The following is a 22,017-nucleotide window of genomic DNA, read 5'->3' on the forward strand; positions in this document are numbered from 1 at the left end:
GGTAATAGTTCAAAAAAACTGCCCGGGTTGAGCTGGATCTTTAAGAATGTTTTGAACTTTCTTAAGGCAGCGGAAACTATAAAGCTTTCCAGAGAGGGGAGAAGACAACCAATGATCCCCCGGGCAATGATGTTAACCCTCTAGAGTGCTGTCCTATCTGCCACTCTGCAATTGGCAAATCATACACAGGTGCAGTAAGTTAAAATACACTCTATGGTGCAGCGGTAGAAGGTCATCAACAGTTTTTCATTCAGTTGTTGTTTCCTGAGAAGTCTCAGGTAGTATAATCTGCTGGGCCCTTTTGACCACTGCTGCAATGTGAGCACCCCAGATCAGGTCCTCTTTTATGATAACACCCAGAAACTTAAACTAGCCACTTGCTCCACTTGGTCTCCATTGATAACCAAGGGCTGGATGTCTGATCTTAACATCTACCAGTATGCATGTGATCATTTTCACATTAGTGTATGTATATGTATGAGGGACCATTAATCACCTGCCCAACAGATTTAAAGCAGAGATTTTTCCTAGGCAGGCTATTTCAAATTCTATAATAGGATATTGAAAACTGTTGCTGAAATTTGTACACAGCATACAGAAACATGTACTTGAACTGATAGGATTCCTCTAAAGTTGCTAGCTTTTATTTGTTTTTACAGATATGGATAAACTATTAGAGCAAGAAAGGACAACCTGTGGCCTCCAAAACCATTTTAATGTTTGTGGGGAAAACAGGAGACCATCTTGAGCTAATATACATGCATAGATTGACAAGACAGAGATACTGGCAGGATAAAAACTATAAAAGCCCCTTACTGCAGTTACTGAAAACTGATGGTGCATTTTTGAGACAAGAAATGAAAACAATAACACATTCCTTAAAATAGATTTTTTGCATCTAATAAACAAGAACCCATCAAGACACCTCCTGAAATCTCATATCCACCAAAAAGCTATATATTTCCCATTTTAAGATTATCATTCTATCTGCCTTAGTCCTTACTTCCTCTAAACAGCCTCCAGCCCTCAAAGGATTTCCTTGTTCAGCGTTAAGGAATGGATTCTAACAACCAAGTGCTTCCTTTTCATTTCTGAGTTCAGTGAAAACTATGCCCAAAGAAGAAGCTTGCAAAAACAAGTCTAGGCTAGTATCACAGGAAGAGTGCTTAGGGTGGAATACAGCCTGCACATTTACTGAGGTTTGATCTTTCATGGACCATTTCATCGAGTTCACCGTGTTGTCCAAAATGTCTTGGAGCAGAGTTAATAAAAGTAATACGGTATCCATTCAAGCTTGGCTTGGGAAAGGCTGAAGGACACTGTACACTCCTACTTTTGTTATCCCTTTTAGGGATAGGTAAGCTGTATTTGTGTCAAGAACGGAAAGAAAAATGCAGAACCACTAGAAAAACACACCGACACACTTCTTACTGTTGGAGCCAGATAGGAGCCCCTATCAGGGTGGTTGGAGCGGATCAGCCCCGGTTCTGGAGACTCGTTTTTGCACCCGCTCAGGGGGTTCCACGCTATTATCCCAAGACCCGCCGGGGGCCACTCTGCCATACTTGGCGGCCTCCCTGAAACCCCTCCCGCCGGGTGCAATAGCGGCAGGAGAGGGCGAGTTCGTAACGCTTCTGTCCAACCACGGCCCCCAACCCCCGTGGCCTCGACTGCGGGTCCTTGTTAGCCCCAATCCCAACAGGACGCCCTGGTGGAATCTCCGAACAGTAAACGAATATGCCAAGTGCTAAAGGCTGCTTCTCTCTTTCTCTCTCCGAGTTAGACGCCCAATTTATGAGAAAAGAAAGAAAGGGTTGCGGCGTCTCCCCCCGTCCCCGCTCTTTTCCTCCACACCAATTCTACGCACGCCCCCCTCCCCAAGCCGTCTCGCCGAGCGCTGTTTCCGACCTATTTCCACCACGTGCCGCGAACCACCACTGCGCCTCCTCCCTTACTGTTCATCCTCCGAGCCCGCCTCTCCCGCAGGTTCCCGCCAGGTCAAGGGGTGGGGAGGGGAGGGGTCGAGGACACGGGTCCTCTCTGAACCGCCAGACCCCCTCCCCACGACAGAACTTGTCAGCGCGCCATGTTGTATTCCCGTCACCCTGGCAACCCCAGAGCATCAACCACCTCAACCCAGGAAAACGACCTAGCCCCACCCTCGCAGCGGTGCGGCCTCTGACAGAGTGGCGCAAGCGCAGTTACTAACCTCCGCCCTCCCCTATTGACTGCGGCAGGCGAAGGGCAGGATTCATGTTTGCGGGCTTTCAGGATTGCGCATGCGGAGTGTTCAATTTACTCCTCGCCCGCCGGCTCCCAGCCCCTCTCGGCTTTGCGCATCCTCAGTCGTTACGACTGTCTCAGGAGGGTCTCTCACAGTCGTCCCTCCCGTGCCGAGTGCGGGTATGCGGTACGGGTTTTTGTCTTAGGGCGAAATCCGCCATTGGTATTAGTTAAGGAGGCAACAGAGTTGAATATGTTTTTCCTGGGAATAAGCCCTGTTCCAGCCGCCCATTAAATAGTGAACTATGAACTAAAACTATGTTTTAGTGTAGCGTGGCATGGAAATCGACCAAGCTCCATTTTAGTCCATCATTTGGTGGTTGGCAATGGTCAAAGAGATGCGGGTGGGGTGGGGCAGAATGAAATGGCGTGGAGACATAACTCTCCTGCAGGTGTACTTCTGCATTTGGTACTTGCAGACCTAGTGCAGCATATGGTACTAGGAACCCAATAAATTGGGTTAACTGTACAGTCCTATTTTGTTATCCCTTTGGAGGTAAACTCTATTATGTAAATGTATTACGTATATGTATTATGACAAAGGCAGGAGGAAAAGCAGATTAAAGCAAAGCACAATCTAGTTCACACCAACACCGCTCCATACCCTTCCATCCTTGCAAATTATCCTTGACCCACTGTCCATACGCTTCATATATTGCCTGTTGAACCTCTTTGAGGATTTCATCAATTCTATCCAGTCAAGTTTTTTCCAGTTGTCCTCTTCCAGTTTTTACCCATTCACTTTTCCTTTAAACTTTCAATTTGTTATTCAGTCCTCATTCATTCTCTCTATAAGAAAATATTTCTTTTGTATTGACTGCTGTCTTTTGTATTTGACTTATGTTCATTCAGAATCCATTCTTTCTGGACCCTACTGGTTCTTGTTTTACCATTCAAATAACCCATTAAATAACCAACTCCAGTTGCATTCACCTTTTGGGACAATTGTCACTGAGTAGATAAAACCATGCTCTTATATAGATAGATAACCTTTATTGTCATTTTTGGGGTCATTTTTTACTGTGGGCATACTGGCACATATTAAAAATGAAATTCTGTTGCCTACTTACTTGTTACACATAGATACTGGTAACAAACATATACAGATGCTACCGTATTTCCCTGAAAATAAGACCCAATCTTATTTTGGGGGGCTCCAAAAGACCCATTAAGGCTTATTACACCCATACATATAAATACATACATACATACATACATACATACATACATACATATTTATTAATCACTGTCTATCTTGAATACATTCTGAATTCCTTAGAAAGAGGAAGCTTGAGAATTCACAATGTTCACATACAGCCATTTAAATTTTTTCAACAAACATTTCTTACAACAAATCACGGGCTGTTCATTTACCTTTCTACCAGCATTTATAAATCTTAAAAACCCACTCTCTTTTTCTCCATTTTTATAAACATTCTACACTATCAACATACACAAATTTATGATTACTCTCAGTTTTCACCATTTGTGCATTATTTACAATTGTTCACTCCATTTTACCTGTCGAACAGCTATCTTGGTCTTTGATACATTAATTTACAAATCCATACTCCTGGTTGCATTGTATAATCTGTTCTAACATTCATTGCAACTCTTTTGGATTCTCAGGTAACCACACAGAATTATCGGCATACAAAAGTGAATGAATTAATATCTCTAACTTCATCTAATTTCTTATACATTTATTCCTACCAGTATATACATGAAACAAGCAAAAGGATATCATGCCTCCTTGCCTTAGTCCCTGCTGACTAGTGAATCATTCTCTAAGCATTACATTTATTTTCTTTCATGTTTTGCTTCTTATCATATCTGTGAATGATTCAAAGCATATTCTAAATAAATTGGATCTCATTCCGCAAGAGATAAAACCTGGCTTATCTGAATGAAATGAAAAGGGGAAACAGGACTGGCCCACTTATTACTGTACTCTGATGGAAGATCATCAGGGCATTAGTGTAAATGAGAAGTGAAAAATATCAAAAATACTGCCAAAGCATTACTATAATGCTTTGAAGAAAATTGTGTGCTTCTGCCTAAGTAGTTATCAGGAATTGTACTTTACTCCATGGTGTCCACAATTCCCTGGATTTGCTACAGATAGTCATCAATTTATGAGCGCAATTGGGACCAGAATTTACATTGCTAAGCAAAATGGTTAAGTGAATCACATCTGAATCACACCTGATGTTTTTTTTGTTTTGTTTTTTGCCATGGTTGTTAAACAAATCACTGCAGTTGTTAAGTAAATCACACGCAAATCCAATTCCCCCCCATTGACATTGGTTGTTGGAAACTGGCTGGGACGGTTACAAATGTTGTTCATGTGACCCTGGGACGCTGCAACCATCATAAATATATAGTGCCAAGCATCCAAATTTTGATCATATGACTGGGAATGCTGCAATGGCATAAGGGTGATGAATGGTCCTAAGTCACTTTTTACCTGGGAAGGGAGTTGTAGCTCTGAAAGAGTGGTTGTAGGTCAAGGAGATCGTGAAACTGACATTATAAACTAGGACAGACTAAAAGAAATCTCAAAGAATTCCTTGAGATTTAGTAATAAGTAAATGTGCTTAAGAGAACACTGCTTATTTAAATTCTGACTGAAATAACAGATTGGGTTTGATATATTTATCAGATGAAATAACACTAATTATTAGTAGCACTAACTATGTGATGCTAGTAATAGGTTATTGTAGAATCAGGACTGAAGAGATATTAACTTTAATGTATTGTTATTCACTTTGCTTCATATGCTCCACATATTGAAAAAAAATGTGTGAATGGAAATTTGAAAATTCAAACTTTGAAGCTGTGTGCTGCTGCAAAAAAGCTCGTTTGTGAAGAAATTAGCTATGAACTTTTATAGCATTGCTAACATTCTTTGCGAAAGAATCTGCTACTGTATGTACTTTTCCTTTGCTCTGGTGTGGGATTTGTAGTCTGACAGAGAGATCACATAAGATAAGTTATAGATGTTAAGTGCTGAGTTATACAACGGAAAATTAAAATAAAAAGAAAGCGAAGAACTTTAAAAATAGTTCCTACCCACTTTGTTATCGAGATTTAATAACAGAAAGAAGGTAAAATAGAGCGCTTTAACAAGATGGCCGGTTAGCTCAGTTGGTTAGAGCGTGGTGCTAATAACGCCAAGGTCGCGGGTTCGATCCCCGTACGGGCCATCGGGATGTTTCCTTTTTCATTGAAATTCAAATAATAGAGTTGGGCATATACCTTTAATAACTTCAAGAAATGAACTAATATACCTCGAAAGCAAATATGTCTTGCTTTCAATTAAGTTGATTATTCGGCATTGTGTGCATGTGTTCATCTTTAACCCTCTCCCAGACTTATAACCTAATAGCTCTCCGTGCAAAGCGAGGAAATCAAAAGACGTCCGATTTTAAAACCCCATGAAGTTCATATGAACTGAATGGCCGTTTGTATCTTTAAACAGTGCAGTCCGGGTGCTGTTTTGGGATTGCCTTCGCAAATTAAGTACCAGTCTTCGAGAAGGCAAAGAAAACCGCAACAGTCGTTTTTCTTGTTCTCCGCCATCGCTTCTAAAGGCGGCTGAACTCAACTCCTTTTCGGATCGGGAGACGCCAGACGGCAATCATCGGCACGACACCAGATCTAGCTCCCCGGCAGAGCTCCCGCTGCAGCGCTCGACTTCCTTCTCCGCCCTTCCCGTGACGTACCGCAGCGAACCCAGCATACCCGCCCGCTCCGGTGTTCCCCGAGACCTCCTCGACTCCTGAGGCGCGAGATGGGGCCTTCCCCTCCACCACCTCCCTCCTAGGATGTCTTCTCCGGGCTTCAGGAACGACGCTGCTGCTGCTGCTGCTTCTGCTGAGGGTCCGGCACCAGGCCCTCCTCTGGGCGAGAGCCTGTTGACGCCTGTCCCTGAACTCCCCCGCGGGAAGCCTCATCGGGCGCCCGAGGCAGGGACTCTTAGAGGTGTCCCGGGAAAGCTACAAGACGAGGGGCTGCCTTCACCGGTCGAAAAAGCGACGGAGAAGGCCGGGGACCGTCGTCCCGCCGGGGCTGCCGTATTACCTCAAGGGCAAGGCAGCCCCTGGCCCCCTCCCCTCTTGCTGGCTCTGAGTTTCAACCCCTCGCCTTCGGGGTCTCGTCTGCCGACGGTCGGCACCCTGCACAGCCTTTCGCAGCCGGGGCAGGATGGAGCTCAGGAGGCCGGATCCGAGACAAAGCCTCTTCCTTTGACGGGGCCCCTTCTCTCCGAGGTAGAAGCCTGCCATGTTCGTTGATGGCGCTTCCCAGGAAATCGTAAAGGGAGTCGTGAACGCGAATTGTAGAGTTTGGCGTGGTGTTTTATCCCGCGTTCCTTGGTGCTTGTTTCAACTGGACCTGGCTTAAAGGATCGCGTGGATCGTGTGAAAAGTCACACCTCCCCGCCCCCCTCGCTTTCTGGCCTTATCGGTTTCCGCTTGCAACACTATATATCCAGTTCTGGAGACCAAAGCAATCAGGAATTGGAATGAGTTCAGCGGAGGGCTACCAGGAGGGTGAGGGGACTGGAAACGCAAGTCCTTTCAGGGGTGAATAAAGGAATTAAGCACGTTAGCTTGCAAAAGAAAGGGAAAAAAAACTGAGAAAGGAAACACGATAATAATAAGGATCAAATATCTGAAGTGGTGGATCACACAGAAAAGAGTGGTGGATTTACTCTTTATTGCCTCCCAGAGGAAATCCTGAATCTGTAGGTTAAAAACTCCAAGGGAGTAGGGCTCAGGGTAGATTGACTGACTGACTGACTGACTAACTTATTTATTTATTTATTTATTTATTCATGCATGCATTAGATAACATATAAGTATAAACATAATTATGGATACATGAGATGGATAGGAATAAAAGGGGACATTAGGACAGGGATGGTAGGCAGGTTGGTGTGCTTATGCACACCCCTTACAGACCTATTAGGAATATCAGGAAGTGCTTTGAAACTGTTGTGTTCTCCAACGATGAAATGGGTTTAACACAAATGTGGTTAAATGTGTAAGTTTTCTTTCATGGATGTCTTGAAACAAGCACTCAGTGCGTTATCTGTCAGAAGCGCCCTAGGGCAGCATTTCCCAATCTGGACAATTTTTGAGATGTGTGGACCAATTTTCAGAATTCAACTCATATTTGCTGGGGATTTCAGGGAGTTGAGGTGCCCATATCACAATGTTGTTTCCCAAGTTTAGAAATTCTACACTAAAGAGGAGCCAGACTAGATGACCCTCTTAAGATTCCTTCCAAGTGTATGATTCTGCAGTGTCCTGTTCCTATTTGACATGTTTCTTATTACTTGAAACTGAATGAACTTATGAATAGGCTCAATAGAATCTAGCTAATTCAGTATTCTAGACTGAAAAGCCCACTGAAAAGAGATTGAGTTCATTCACCACAGCATTAAGTTATAATTTGGCATATTTGTTTTGGGTTGAATGTGATATGGACAATGTAAACATGGCATATTGAGCAAACCATAGTTAAAATTACTCATGTCTAAGTGTGAGCCAGTCAATTGTTCTTTTGTTGTTACTCTTCAAAATTTACTACAGGTAATTCTTAATTTACAACCATTTATTTAATGGTCATTCGAAGTTACAAAGGCATTGAAAAAGTGACTTATGACCCTTTTCATACTTACAACTGTTGCAGCATCCCTAGGGTCACCTGATCAAAATTTTGGCACTTGGCAACTGCCATGTATTTATGACAGTTTTGCTATCCAGACGTCATGTGATCACTACTTCTAACCTTCCCAGTCAGCATCCAACAAGCAAAAACAATGGGGGAACCTAGATTTGCTTAACAATCACATATTCACTTAATTACTGCAGTGTTTCACTTTACAACTGTGGGAAAATAGTTGTAACATGGTGCAAAGCTTACTTAATAGCTGCTTTGCAGTAGAAATTTTGGGCTCCATTTTGAAGATGAATGAAGATGAATTCATGTATGTTGGGGGTGAAGAAAATTTCATTTTAAAAATGATCCATAAAGTTTGTATTGTTTTCCAATGGATGTACAGTATTCTCTAAGCCATATTAGATGCAAGTGTCACTGATTTTAGTGACTTTCAAGGTGCAACTTTTCTCTATTATTATTTTTTATAACAAGAATTAAAATGCTGGATCTGGCTGTCTTGATCTGAATTCAGAAGCTCAGAAAGGTGGAAAGGGTTAGGGTGCATGGGAAACCTCCAGGGATATCAGGGCAATGGAGTACACTGGAAATTAAAAAAAAAAACAATCCTAGAGGAAGGCAGGGCAAACCACTATTGCTGCCAGGATAACCACAGATAGTCCTCAATTAATGACCAGTCTCATAGCAACCATTTCAAATTACAACGGCTACTTACAACTGGTTTTTGAAATTCCAATGGCCGCACACACAGCCTGCAGTCACATGATTATAACCAGCTCACATTTATTTATTTTCATGGCTGCTTGCAGCATCTTGCAGCCATGTGACCACAATTTTCTACATTATTTTTTTTTAATTGGTTTCTGGGAAAAAACTTTCACTGATAAAAAGGAATTCAGTTAACAACTGCTGTGTAGGCTTAACAAATGCAGCATTCACTTAATGGCCATCACAAAAAAAGGTCCTAACATTAGGCACAGCCATGTGGTGTCTCACTTAATGACCACAGCTTACAACCATGATTCCAGGCTCAATTACAGTCGTGCGTCAAGGGCTATCTGTACATGTTCATGAATTCATCCAATGTTTAATCTGTAATCTGCATGGGACTTTATTTAAAACGTTACATAACTAGCAAGTTTGTTACCTTTTTTGCTTCCAAAAAAGTTTCTAATGTATAGGATCAAAATAAAAGGAAAAACATAATTGTAATTAGAAAATGTTTATGGTCAAATCTTATCTACTTGATCTTTAATCTTTCCTCTCTTTTTTCATAAAACAGATGGAAACCACTCATGTGCAAGTAGAGTCTGATCATCAGATAAAAGAAAAGAAAAGTTTGGAATTATTTTCTGCAACAGCTCTGTCTAAAAATATAGCTGGATCTCAAGCAGTTGAGAAGAATTCTAAGCCTTTAGGACTCAGTGCCATTAATCCTGAGATTTTTCAGATACAATCTTTTACAGGCACTGGACCTCAACAATTTTTCTTATGTAATTCTTCTAAAACTACAGTTCAACTACTTCTTCCGGCCCCCCTACATCCCCTTGGACAAGTACCAGTAAATAAAATAATTACACATGGGCAGAAACATAAATCCATTACAAAAGATAGAGAAGATTCTTCAAATGTTTCTTTGGTTCCAACTTGTTCAGCAAAAACCCTTTTAAATGAGGGGGAGCAGACAAAAGAACAAAAGATTAAAAAATCTCTGAAAGTAACAACTCGTTCTGGGCGGATTTCTCACCCTCCAAAATATAAAGTTAAGGACTACAAATTTATTAAAACAGAAGACTTGGCTGACTGTCACCCATCTGATTCTGATGACTATTCTGAGTTGAGTTTAGAAGATGATGAATGCAACAAAGTAAAGGAAGTATGTGAATTATTTAACCCCTTTAACTATGACCTGCGGCCAAAATTGTTTAAGTGTCAGAACTGTGAAAAATCCTACATAGGAAAAGGAGGATTATCACGGCACTACAGAATAAATCCAGGTCATGGGCACCAAGAGTCTTCAGAATCTTCTCCTATAAATAGATTTTCTAGAATGACACAGCTGGAATGTGCTGAAAAGTCAAATTGTGAAAGCAACCATCAACCTTCTTCACCTTTACCAGTTACTCTTGCTTTAGTAAGCAAAAATGGACTAGCTACAGAATTGGAAAAAAATCTTCAAACAGAAAGTGAACAGCAGGTAATACATATTCTTTGTTAATGCATTTAAAGAGAATGAACTGTAATCTGGTGCTACTACCAGTATTTAAGGGTGATATCCCACTCACTATTTTAAAAAGACCTAAACCAATTAATAAAAGGAAAGAATAGATGCAAGAAATTAATAAAATAATATAATTGCAAAATAATCATACAGATAAAAGGAGGGGAAGGAGTCTGGCTAATTATCAATATAAGAATTCTAAGAAAAATGCCTTGTAGGATCCAATCTGGGGCAGTCACACTGGGATGAGAGGTTTTGTCTTATGAGCTTTCGGACTCATGCTGGAACCCATCTTCAGGAAACTTCTCTCTAGCCTGTCTTTTGGAGCCCATCTTCAGCCCATCTAGCTAGAAAGAAGTTCCCTGAAGATGGGCTCCAGCATGAATCCGAAAGCTCAGAAGACAAACCCTTGGTCCTGGTGGTCGACTCAGATTGGATCCTGCAACATTACCTTGGGACATGTATATTCACCTTCATTCATGGGAAAATGACTATTTGTTGAAATTGCCAATACAAGAAAATATTTGTAGCTCAGGCTTGAAATGGGGGGGGGGGGTCTTTGTGCTCTCTGAGCTTGGTTGTTTTCTTGTTTATTTATTTATTTATTTATTTATTTATTTATTTATTTATTTATTTTTCATATTTGTATACCGCCCTACTCCCGAAGGACTCAGGGCGGTGAACAGCCATAATAAATACAAATACATATAGAAGTTAAAAAACTATTAAGAAACAGATTAAGTAATTTAGGCTCAAAGATTAAAAAAAAACATCCAAATTTATCTAAAGAGGTTTAAAACCCAATTTAAAAGACAGTTTAAAAGCCAGTTAAAAAGGGAGAGTTAGGCCAGACCAGCTTGTTGGAATAGAAATGTTTTCAGGGCTCGGCGGAAAATGCGTAAGTCTTGGATGTTTCGTAACTCCGGGGGAAGCCCGTTCCAGATGGCAGGTGCCCCCACAGAAAAGGCTCTCCCCCTGGGGGCCGTCAGTCGACATTGTTTGGCCGACGGCACCCTGAGGAGTCCCTCTCTATGGGAGCGAACTGGTTGGTGAGAGGCTATTGGTGGCAGGAGGCGGTCTCGTAAGTACCCTGGTCCTGAGCCATGGAGTGCTCTAAAGATAGTAACCAAAACCTTGAAGCGCACCCGGAAGACCACTGGGAGCCAGTGCAGCTCGCGCAGGAGGGGGGTTACATGAGAGCGCCACATTGCTCCCATTACCACCTGCGCGGCCGCATTCTGGACCAGTTGGAGCCTTCGGGTGCTTCTCAAGGGGAGCCCCATGTAGAGAGCATTACAATAATCCAGGCGTGAGGTGACAAGGGCGTGAGTGACCATGTGTAACGAGTCCCGATCCAGAAAGGGATGCAACTGGCGAATCAGGCGAACCTGATAAAAAGTCCTCCTGGCTACGGCCGTCATATGCTCTTCAAAAGACAGCCGTGAGTCCAGGAGGATGCCCAAGTTGCAAACCCCATCTGTGGGGGCCAACGACTCGCCCCCAATAGTCAGAGATGGCGCCAACTGACTATATCGGGATGACGGAAACCACAGCCACTCGGTCTTGGATGGGTTGAGTCTGAGTTTGTTCCTCCCCATCCAGATCCGTACGGCCTCCAGGCACCGGGACATCACCTCGAGGGCATCATTGGGGTGGTCTGGGGTGGAGATGTACAGCTGGGTGTCATCAGCGTACTGATGGTACTTCACCCCAAAACCACGGATGATCTCACCCAGCGGCTTCACATAAATGTTGAATAGAAGGGGCGAGAGGACCGATCCTTGTGGCACCCCACATATAAGGGGCCTCGGGGTCGACCTCTGCCCCCCTGTCAACACAGACTGCGACCGGTCAGAGAGAAAGGAGGAGAACCACTGTAGAACAGTGCCCCCCGCCCCCAACCCTTCCAACCGGTGCAGCATGATATCATGATCGATGGTATCAAAAGCCGCTGAGAGGTCTAATAGGACAAGGACTGAGGAGCAACCCCTGTCTCGAGCCCTCCAGAGATCATCAACCAATGTGACCAATGCTGTCTCTGTGCTGTACCCGGGCCTGAATCCCGACTGGAACGGATCTAGATAATTCGATTCATCCAGGTACTGAGGCAGTTGTCGTGCAACCACACTCTCAACAACCTTTGCAACAAAGCGAAGGTTGGAGACAGGACGATAATTTGCTAATACAGCTGGATCCAGGGAGGGCTTTTTGAGGAGGGGCCTCACCACCGCCTCTTTCAAGACGGTGGGAAAGACACCCTCACTCAAAAAGCATTTATAATCTCCTGGAGCCAGCCTCGTGTCACCTCCCGGGAGGCCAGTACCAACCAGGATGGACACGGGTCCAATAAACATGTGGTCATTGTTGATGTGTCATTACTCAAACTAGGTAACATCATCAGTGCTAGTGATGTTGTACTAGTTATGTAGTTTGAGTAATGAAATCTCTGCAAGAAAATAACCAACACAGGTATCCCTCCTTTTCCTCAATGTTTTGTCAAAACAAAAAAATAAATATTAACAATCCATTGCTGCAAATCACAGGAGGATGTCTTCTTTCTTCAGTGTTGTGCTCCAAAAGCACAAATCTTGATATCCAAATTCCAAATACTAGGAATATAACCAAGAAACACAGGCATATCATGAATACAGCCTAGCTGATTCAGAATTATATTAACCATCCCCTTGGTATCAACTCGAAGTATAGAAATAGGATAAGTGTAATCATAATTTAAATTTCCACTTCCTTAGCTGGATTTCCAACAATAGCTAAACAGGTAGTCATTGAGGATTAGCCAGTTAGGGTACCAGGTAAGAAACAAGGAGATTGAGAATTCTAGTCTAGTTTTAGGCATGAAAGTTGGTGGGTTGACTTGGACTCTTTCTCAGCCTAACTCACCTTATAGGATTGTTGTTGTGTTGAAAATAGGAGGAAGGAGTATTAGGTATGTTTCTTCTTCTTCAAGTTATTTATAAAAATAATAAAGGTGGGATAAAAGAATGCTAAAAAACCACCCAATGTTACTTATTGTGGGTGTCTGATGATGCGATCACTTGCAGCTCTTAATGATGACTTAATGAACATCATTTGCCAGGATTGTTTATCAACAACTGCTTCTTTGAGTTATAGCAATAGTACTATAGCAATAGCACTTAGACTTACAGTATATACCGCTTCATAATGTTTTACAGCCCTCTCTAAGCGGTTTACAGAGTCATATTGCCCCCAACAATCTGGGTCCTCATTTTACTGACCTCGGAAGGATGGAAGACTGAGTCAACTTTGAGCCTGATGAGATTTGATCTGCCAAACTGCTGGCAGCCGGTAATCAGCAGAAGTAGCCTGCAGTACTACACTCTAACCTCTGCGCCACCACGACTTTTATGTAATCTCGTGGATGTTGTCAGCGATAGTATATAGGTAATCCTCGACAATTGGGACTAGCATGCCTGAATGAATAAAAATGCATGTCTTCGAACTAAGATGCTGGAGGAAATTGTCAAGAATCCCTTCAGCCATAACAAAAGAAATAATTAAATACTAGATAAAACAAATGAAACTTTCATTGGAAACATTAACCACAAAGCTAAAGTTTAAACATTCTGAGTGCATAATGACTTGTTGGAAAAGCTTGCAAAACCAAAGGCAATTAAACAAGCCAACAGAAGACAAAGTACCTATTCAAGTAGTCCTGGACTTATGACCAGTCATTTAGCAATTGTTAGAGTAAAGCAATTCACTTAACAACCGCAACTGGAAGAGCTCTTGTTAAGTGAGTATGCAGGTTGTTAAAAGGAGTGCCAGGATGAAGGGCGCTCTCCCCACCATACCCAAGTCCACTTAGCCCTGCCTTTTCTGTAATTGCAGATGCATCCAAGGCATGGTCTTCCTAACAAGGCCACCTTACGCCATCCTACAAGCAGCCTTCATTTGCCGTACCTTTCTAAGCATCTCCATATCTTTGTAACTCACTTTTTTTAATTGCAAGCAGCTCACTTTTCCATATCTTTCTAATCTTCAGAACAGTGATGTTTGCTAGATTTCTAGCCCTAGAAAGGCGACAAAATCCCCTGGTGCCCTGATGGAACAGATCTTTGTTTCTGAAGGCCACCAAGGGACTTCTCCTTGCTGCATGAAGAGGAGGGGAAATCTCCTGGTGCGCTGCAGGAACAGACCTCTAATCCCCATCCCCTCTCCTTACAATATACTGGCTTGCCCACTGAATTTCTAGAGAAGCTGGCAGATAAGATAGCAAAAAGCAATCATATGATTGCAGGTCACTTGGCAACTGGTCATAAATGCAAGTCAGCTGTCAAGCACAGCAATGCGCGGGAGTTGGAGCAAACTTTTATGAAAGCCAGAATTGCTTTACTTTGAAGAGTTGCTAAATGACTGGTCATAAATCCAGGATTACCTGTATAGCTGTTTTGTCTTCTGTTGACTTGTTTAATTGTCTTCAGTTTTGTTAAACATCAGTGACTTTTCCAACAAGTCATTATGCACTCAGAATATTTAAATTTTAGCTTCATGCTAAATGCTTCCAATGAAAATTTCATTTTGTTTCATCTAATACTTAATTATTTCTTTTGTTGTGGCCGAAGGGATTCTTGACAATTTCTTTCAGCATCGTAATTCAAACACATATCATTTTTATTCTTTCAGCCATGCTAATAGTCCAGCTGTCAAATGTTAGCTCTGTGAAAACCATAGTCTTGATAATACTTTTGTTGTCAGGGTGATATTTCTGCACTTTAATATTTTGTCTAGAGCTATTTTCATAATCTTTTCCCCAAATGGCAAATGTGCATTTCATGGTCATAGGGTCACCATCCCTATGAATTGTTGAGGCCGAGAAGAAAAGTCTGTTACAATTTAGCCTCTCAGTCCATTTGTACTGGGTTGGCTTTGCCTAATTGATGCAATTTTTCCTTTGCTGCCATCGTTTATGTTCACATATTTAATCTCAATTTTACAAAGAGCAGGACATCTTGTTTCTTTTTTTAATGCTGACCACCAGATCAGTAATTGTTCTTTCATCTTCAACAGATTCCTCCAGTCTTACTGACTTCCAGGCATTAAATGCTATTATTTATAGCGTATTTAACATACACGAGGGCATAAATTATTCTAATCTAAAATTAGGAAGCATGACAAGAAAGGAATAGTACTTACTCTATGTGGTGCGGCAGGAAGCATTGATGACTGTTGCTTTCATAATTATCTTGAATGTCAAATATGAAATAAAAATATACAGATTACCACTTCATAATTTGAAAAAGTTTGTAAGTTTATTGCTTCTCAACACATTTTTGCTTTTTACAATACTACGTTTCAACATTTTTTATCCATAATGTCATTTTTTTTGTTTCAAAAATCCATTTGCTATCTTTGAGGGGTTTTAACTACCTTTATATGGTGAAATGTAGATTTATTACTATAATTTCAAACTGATTGATGAATATAAAGCAAAACATTTTAAAGAATTCTAATGAACATTTTTTTTGAAGTCTGACATTTCTGCAGAAGATAGAAAGTCTGAAGCATACAGCACCCATTTGGGGCCTGGAAGAAGAAAACGGCAGAGAAAATCGTATCAACCAAAGATGGCTAATAGATCAAGATGTTCTACAACATTTAGCAGTCTTGGTCAATTATCTTCCAATTCTCTTAATAGTATCTCAGCAGAGCATCTTAGTAGATTTAAAAGAAAAGCTAAGCTAAAAGAGGTATTGTTCCTTTATATTATTACTTATTCCTATTTATCTGCATATTAAGAACACTTTATGACATTTCTAAATAAATTATGTTTTTTAACAGCTGATTCAGCAGTGCACCAATGAAGAGTTTATGGAACTGGTGGTTCCACGTTTGACAACAGTTGTTACTGTATTTGAATTCCTGCTGATGAAGGCAAGTCTTTGAAAGTTGGTATTTTACCCAAAACCATATTTTGTAGCAAGTAGGAAGAATTCGATCTAATGTCAGCAAGGCAAGTATGATATTGCCTAAGAGAAAATGGGATTTCCAAGGAAAGATTCAAAGAGCCTGCTGAATAGTATTAGAAAAAGTATATATGTGTAATCAGATGAAGCCAGTTCCATTATAACAGAAATGGAAAAGAAATCAAAGATTGTAAATGAAATGTACAATTTTTATTTGTGAGCTTGCTTATACTTTTATATAGCTTTTGTTTTTGATCAGGCAGAGAAAAAACGTTCAACAAAAGCAGCCTTTCCAGATATTTACCAGGAGTTTGAAGAGCTCCATTCAATGGTAAAGAAAATGTGTCAAGATTATTTTAATAATTCTGAATTAAAGCAACCATTAGAAATAAAAAACCATAAGGTAAGCATAATTCAGAGATTTTTTTGTTAGCAAAAGCTTTCTCAGTCAAATTATGTGTAGATAAAATGGATACTGCATTTCCTTAAAAAAGAAAACAATGAAAATACTAGCAATGTAGTTCATTGAAATGATCATTGAAAATACGAGCAATGTGGTTGGCAAAGTTTTTTTTATCAAATTCCTCTATATATGCATTCCTCCATCTTCACATAAACTATGCTGGATTAATATTCTGTTCCTATAATGGCCCATCAAATGGTTATAAAGAAAACAAGCAGGATGTGAATACTATACACTTGTCCCAATATAATAATCTCTGCAAATTGATCTGCTTAAATAAAACAAATGAAATAAACACTTATTATTTTGTTTTGCTGTGCTGAACTAATCAACAAAGTAAGAATAAAAACATAAAAGAGCAAGACAATCTCAAAACTGATAATCATATAAAGAAAATAATGCCAAAAATGAAGATACTGCTCAAAGGTTTCCCTTGCCCCTTTTTGGAGGAATTCAAGCATTGACAAACAATACAGTGTATATGTTGGTCAGTCTGGTATACATTTCTCCTTTCACTGTTATATAATAATTCTTTTAGTCAAACCCTAATCCTAATCTTAACCCACTGTTTTTGATATTTTGTTTAATTCTAAAAACTGGGAAATGTAGGAGAGAAGATATATGAATATAATGTAAAGCAGTGCTGTCAAACTCACAGCCCGGATGCGTCACACCAGGGGTGGGTTCTACTTACCTTTACTACCAGTTCACAACGGGATCGCACTTGTGTGCTTGCTTTGCTCGCGCATGCGCCTTGCTTCTGCGCATGTGCAGAAGCTTCTGTGAATGCGCAGATCACTTCTGATGATGTCAGGGTCAGTGAGCGGAGCCTCCCGCCGGTTTTACTACCGGTTCTATAGAACCGGTCTGAACCGGGGGCAACCCACCACTGCGTCACATGCTGGGCCCAGTTTAGCGAAGGGGAAAAAAGTCCCAATATGTTATGTGATGCTGCCGTGAGGCCGTGAGTTTGACACCCTTGATATAAAGCATTCTGGAAGAATTATTTTTGAAATGGGTGAAGCAGATATGACATACTTAATTACTCAACTTCGATTTTCTTTTATTAGTAAGATTCTTGATAAACCCTGAGTAAATCATTGCATTAGATTTTAGAAAAAGTGTGAAATCTTTAGCATGTAACAAACAGAAATGCAAAATCCTTGATTGCTTTTCATGATTACTATATGAATGACTGGTTATTTTCTACAGATGGCACTTTCAGTGAAGTTTTATTTTTGTGTGTTTTTAACAGGTAGCTGCATCATTAGGAATTACAGATTCTTTTCCTGAATGTACTGAATCTACTGATGAGCCTATATTGCTCCATATTTCAGGGCAGAAATGAGCAGCTGAGGTATAACATAAATGAATTTTGTCACGGTAACACGTATATATTTTGCAACATTATAAACATGATAGGATGCTCTTATTTGTTATAAATCTATCTTCTGCTAAATATCAGCAATGGATTGAAAATCATTTATCTTTTTGTAAAATTTGAACTTTGCCTATATTAATGGGGTATAATATTTTATTACACAGCATTGCTTCTTAATGTTCTCTTAATAGAATTAGTATTAGAGTGTTTCGTTTGAGTGAGATGGGGTGTGAATAATCTCTTGCTTTGGATTACAGTTATCCTAATTCCTGCCATTAACCATTTTAGTTGCAGTTAATGGCAATTGTAGTCCAACAGTAAGGGCAACTGAAAGGGCATTATCTACTCCTGCCTGTTTTTTGTTTTGTCTTTTGTATTGCAGCTGAAGTAAAAAAATATTGAACTTTTGCAAAATCTTCATTCAGCAGCCTCAATTGCAATGGGCAACTCTGTAGTTAAACAATTGCTAAGTGATTGTGCTTATGGCTTTACTTCAGCTTTCCTTGCTCTACAGTTCTGTGAAAGTCATCAATATTTACTTCATCATCATTGTAACTGCATATGGTCACTAAATGATAGAAATGTTTGATTTGACTGAAAGCTAGTATAGCTTTTTAATTGGGAGCCTGAGTTGATTAAAAGATGGGCAGCTACATAAATGTTTTAAATATAACAGCTGTGTTTTAAATTCATGGTTTACTACTGAGTGCTGCTTTGTTGCAGATGTTTTTTAAAATGTAATTTTTACCAGGTTTCTTGATAGAAAATGAAACAATTGCCTAGGGCTTTTACATGAAAGAGGTACCATCAATATTAACAATATTGATAAATAGAATCAGCTGCAGGCAGATGGGGCACTAGAAAGTTGCTCAAGTGATTTTTTTCCCTCCTACATGGAAATATATTATTCAATTCCTCCATTTATTACTTGCCTATCTCTACTTTCCTATTGGAAAATAGTCTTCAGTTGCTTATTCATGGGTTTGAGAATAGATGGGGATTTCCATTCCAAATTGAAACCCCTTATATTATATGAGAAGCCATTCTTCAAGACCTGTGGCCTCTAGAGAATAGAATTCAATCAGGCACAGTGGAATATAGATGAAAGGAAAATCACAACCCTCTGTTTTATGCATACAAAATACACTTCATATTTTAGCCCTATGACAAAACCAAGTGCAAAGATTCCTAGGGGGGCAGTTTGAGGACAAATTACAGATATTTCTAAATGAAAAAATAGAAACAGGTGGAGAGGTGCTTGGAAATACCATATGAAGCCTTATTATGTTCGGGCAGACTTTTTTCATTCCTAGAGCCAACAGTTTCATACAGCTTTAAGATTAGTTAGATCTACTAATCTAGTAGTTAGATTAGTTGCTGCTTCATGCATTTACAATTTAGTTTTACACGCCTTTTTCACCTTGGCAATTATTCAAGGTTTTCAATAAAAATACCAAATTTTATGCATAGTGAAAGAAATCTTATCTTGCAGTGTTCTATATTCAAAAAGCTATATAGATTATTCTTTAAAATGTGCATTTAAATTACAGCATTTTTGTGTGTTTTCTTAAGTTTTAGAAATGTTCAGCAAAAATTGTTCTGCAAAAATAATATGGAAAAAAGAAAGAATATGAATTGCTTCAACCAAGAATTGTGGATGATAAAGCTAATACAGATTTATGTGATCAACACACTCAAGAAAAATTGAATGTTTACAGCCTTTAAATATACCAGGGTTAGATATTATTTAAGATGCCCAACTGACCATAGAGGACACAAGAACAACAAAGATAAATTCAAGTTGGACACAGTAAATGAAATGACTTCTTATATCTCTTGAAACATCTGGAAAATACAGTCATCATTCTCCTTGGTTTCTTCATGAAAAAACAGTAAAAATAAAATATAGCAAGAACTTAAGAAAAATGCTGTTAACAAATTCCAAACTTTCTTAAAACTTTAATAATTTCAACCATATTAAACATCACAGGAGTAGTTCATCAGTTTAGATTTCAGGAAATTGAAAAGACCAGCTTCATCCTTCCTTGAAAATATATGATTAATCAATTTATTAGTATTTTAGTGGAAGAAAAGTAGAGAATGTACTAAGGACAATATGATAATGTTAAAGATTATGGAAACTGGGAACTTTTCTTGGGGGTATGGGCTTTGCTTCTTTCTGGTGCTATATGTTATACATCTGTCTGTTTGTAACACAATTTGCTGGTGCTATGTACATTATACAAATTCTTCGGAAGTTGCAGTACTTTTAACAGTGATACTAAAATTAAGCCATTATAAAAATATTTTTTGAAACAGTTTTGAAAGTCTATCGGAAATGTATATTAAACATGAATTTGTTTTTAGTTCCACAAGCTTGGCCATATTTAAGATATAGCACAAGTTCTAAAAATATCCAGGTTTAGGTGTTACCTCCCCAGAATGATGATTTTGCTAATCTGGTTCTAATAATATTGTCTTCTCTTCAGGTATTCAGGAGCATGACACCAAAATGATAAAACATGCATTGGGATGCTACCATGCAAGTTTTATGCTTTTGTACTTGCATTGCCATATTGCCCACAATTACATAATTTATAGAGTTTGCATCATATCACAATGCACTTTTGTCACTTTGTCCCTACTTGCACATGCCTTTGTCTGCATAAGAGAAGATGTATTGGTTTCCTAAGAGTCAATATTCTCATAATGGCTGAATGAGTCAAATCTGCAGGAAAGCTAGCAGCACTTAAAACACAATGTTAGTGAGGGGTTTAATCAGTGGTACTATAAGGAGTTAATAGAAAATGAATTTCTCCTAAAAGACAAATATATTGTACCAATTGCTATGGATATATTAATGCTTGACTACCTACAGTACTGTATAAAATTAAGGACAGCTGCCAGAATTCCTTTAAAAATGGACGTTTAAATTCTTGTGTATGCTAACCTAAATAAACTTGAAAACAAACCACGGTGCTTTACAGATTGCTATTTCTATCAGATTTCCAATTTAATTTTACTTTTTTAAAATGTAGAACTAATTTGAGATTTAAAGTGCTTACAAATTGCTTTAAAGATATCTATTATTGGATAATAAACAGATAGTCAAGGTTTTCTTAAATATTTAGTTTACAACATAGAACATGTATACATGGCTTGTTTAAAATTAAAAATTCATCTACTTAACTTTTTCAGATGTGTCCTATTCTACATATGGTACTTGCAATTGTAAAATATATTGTTAATTTTCCCTAATCCAAGTTACTCGGAAAACACTTTTAATCCATAACACCTAGAGAATCTCAAATATTTGGAAGTGAAGAGTTCAAGAGTATGACATAAAAGAAATATTATAAAAACATTGAATAATTTATGTCATGTCATATGGGAGTTTTAAAGCCCACATTCACCAAATGTTTGGTGAAGTTTGGAAGGCATATGCATTGATAGACAGACTACATTTGCACTTAATTGCACATCTTCTGGTTTCTTAATGCATAACATGTCCATATCCGCTCTTCCTATAAACAGGGAAAATATGAGCAGCTTCCTGGAAGTGTTTTTTAAAAAATATATTGGGTAACAATGGACTTAGCTTGTTTCTGAAACAAGTCAGGATTCCTTAATTGCGTTGAATATTAAATAGCTATGAGGAAGATGTCTGCATTTTGTTACCCATGCCTGATTGAAGAGAAGCCAGCTTATTATGCCTCTTAACGAGACATAACTGAGTTTATCATGTTATGTACATGGCCTTTTAGATCCCAAGCAAAAGTCTAAGCAACAGCTCCTTTAAAAAAATAACATGGAATAATCCACACAGAGCTGACCAAGTGTGCTGTAATGCATCATCCCACATAATAGCAATTCTAAACAAGTTAGGGAAAGTATACGCAGTATAGTTCTTTAATTCTTTACAAGTACTCTAACGGTGATTATAGGAGATGTCTGTATATTTTTTTATGTAACCAAGTAATTCATAGCATCTGTACCTGGGATACAGGATGGAGGGACTAGATGCACCATTCCAAGCACAATT

General features: G+C 39.3%; 1 protein-coding gene and 1 non-coding gene across 2 annotated transcripts; both read left to right on the plus strand.

Moving 5' to 3' along the window:
- Positions 1-5,415: 5,415 nt before the first annotated feature.
- Positions 5,416-5,489, plus strand: TRNAI-AAU (transfer RNA isoleucine (anticodon AAU)). The gene has a single exon. It is a non-coding gene; the product is annotated as a tRNA-Ile (tRNA).
- A 621-nt stretch (positions 5,490-6,110) lies between these two features.
- Positions 6,111-20,944, plus strand: ZNF839 (zinc finger protein 839). Its single transcript, XM_070936168.1, has 8 exons — positions 6,111-6,554; positions 9,251-10,165; positions 13,381-13,455; positions 15,697-15,915; positions 16,007-16,103; positions 16,395-16,534; positions 17,850-17,951; positions 19,548-20,944. The coding sequence occupies exons 1-7, from the start codon at positions 6,111-6,113 to the stop codon at positions 17,940-17,942; spliced, it is 1,983 nt and encodes a 660-aa protein (XP_070792269.1). The 3' UTR covers positions 17,943-17,951; positions 19,548-20,944.
- Positions 20,945-22,017: the final 1,073 nt, after the last annotated feature.

This window comes from Pituophis catenifer, unplaced genomic scaffold (assembly GCF_029215685.1).
Source record: "Pituophis catenifer annectens isolate HBS135680 unplaced genomic scaffold, rPitCat1.0.hap2 SCAF_1, whole genome shotgun sequence".
NCBI lineage: Eukaryota > Metazoa > Chordata > Lepidosauria > Squamata > Colubridae > Pituophis > Pituophis catenifer.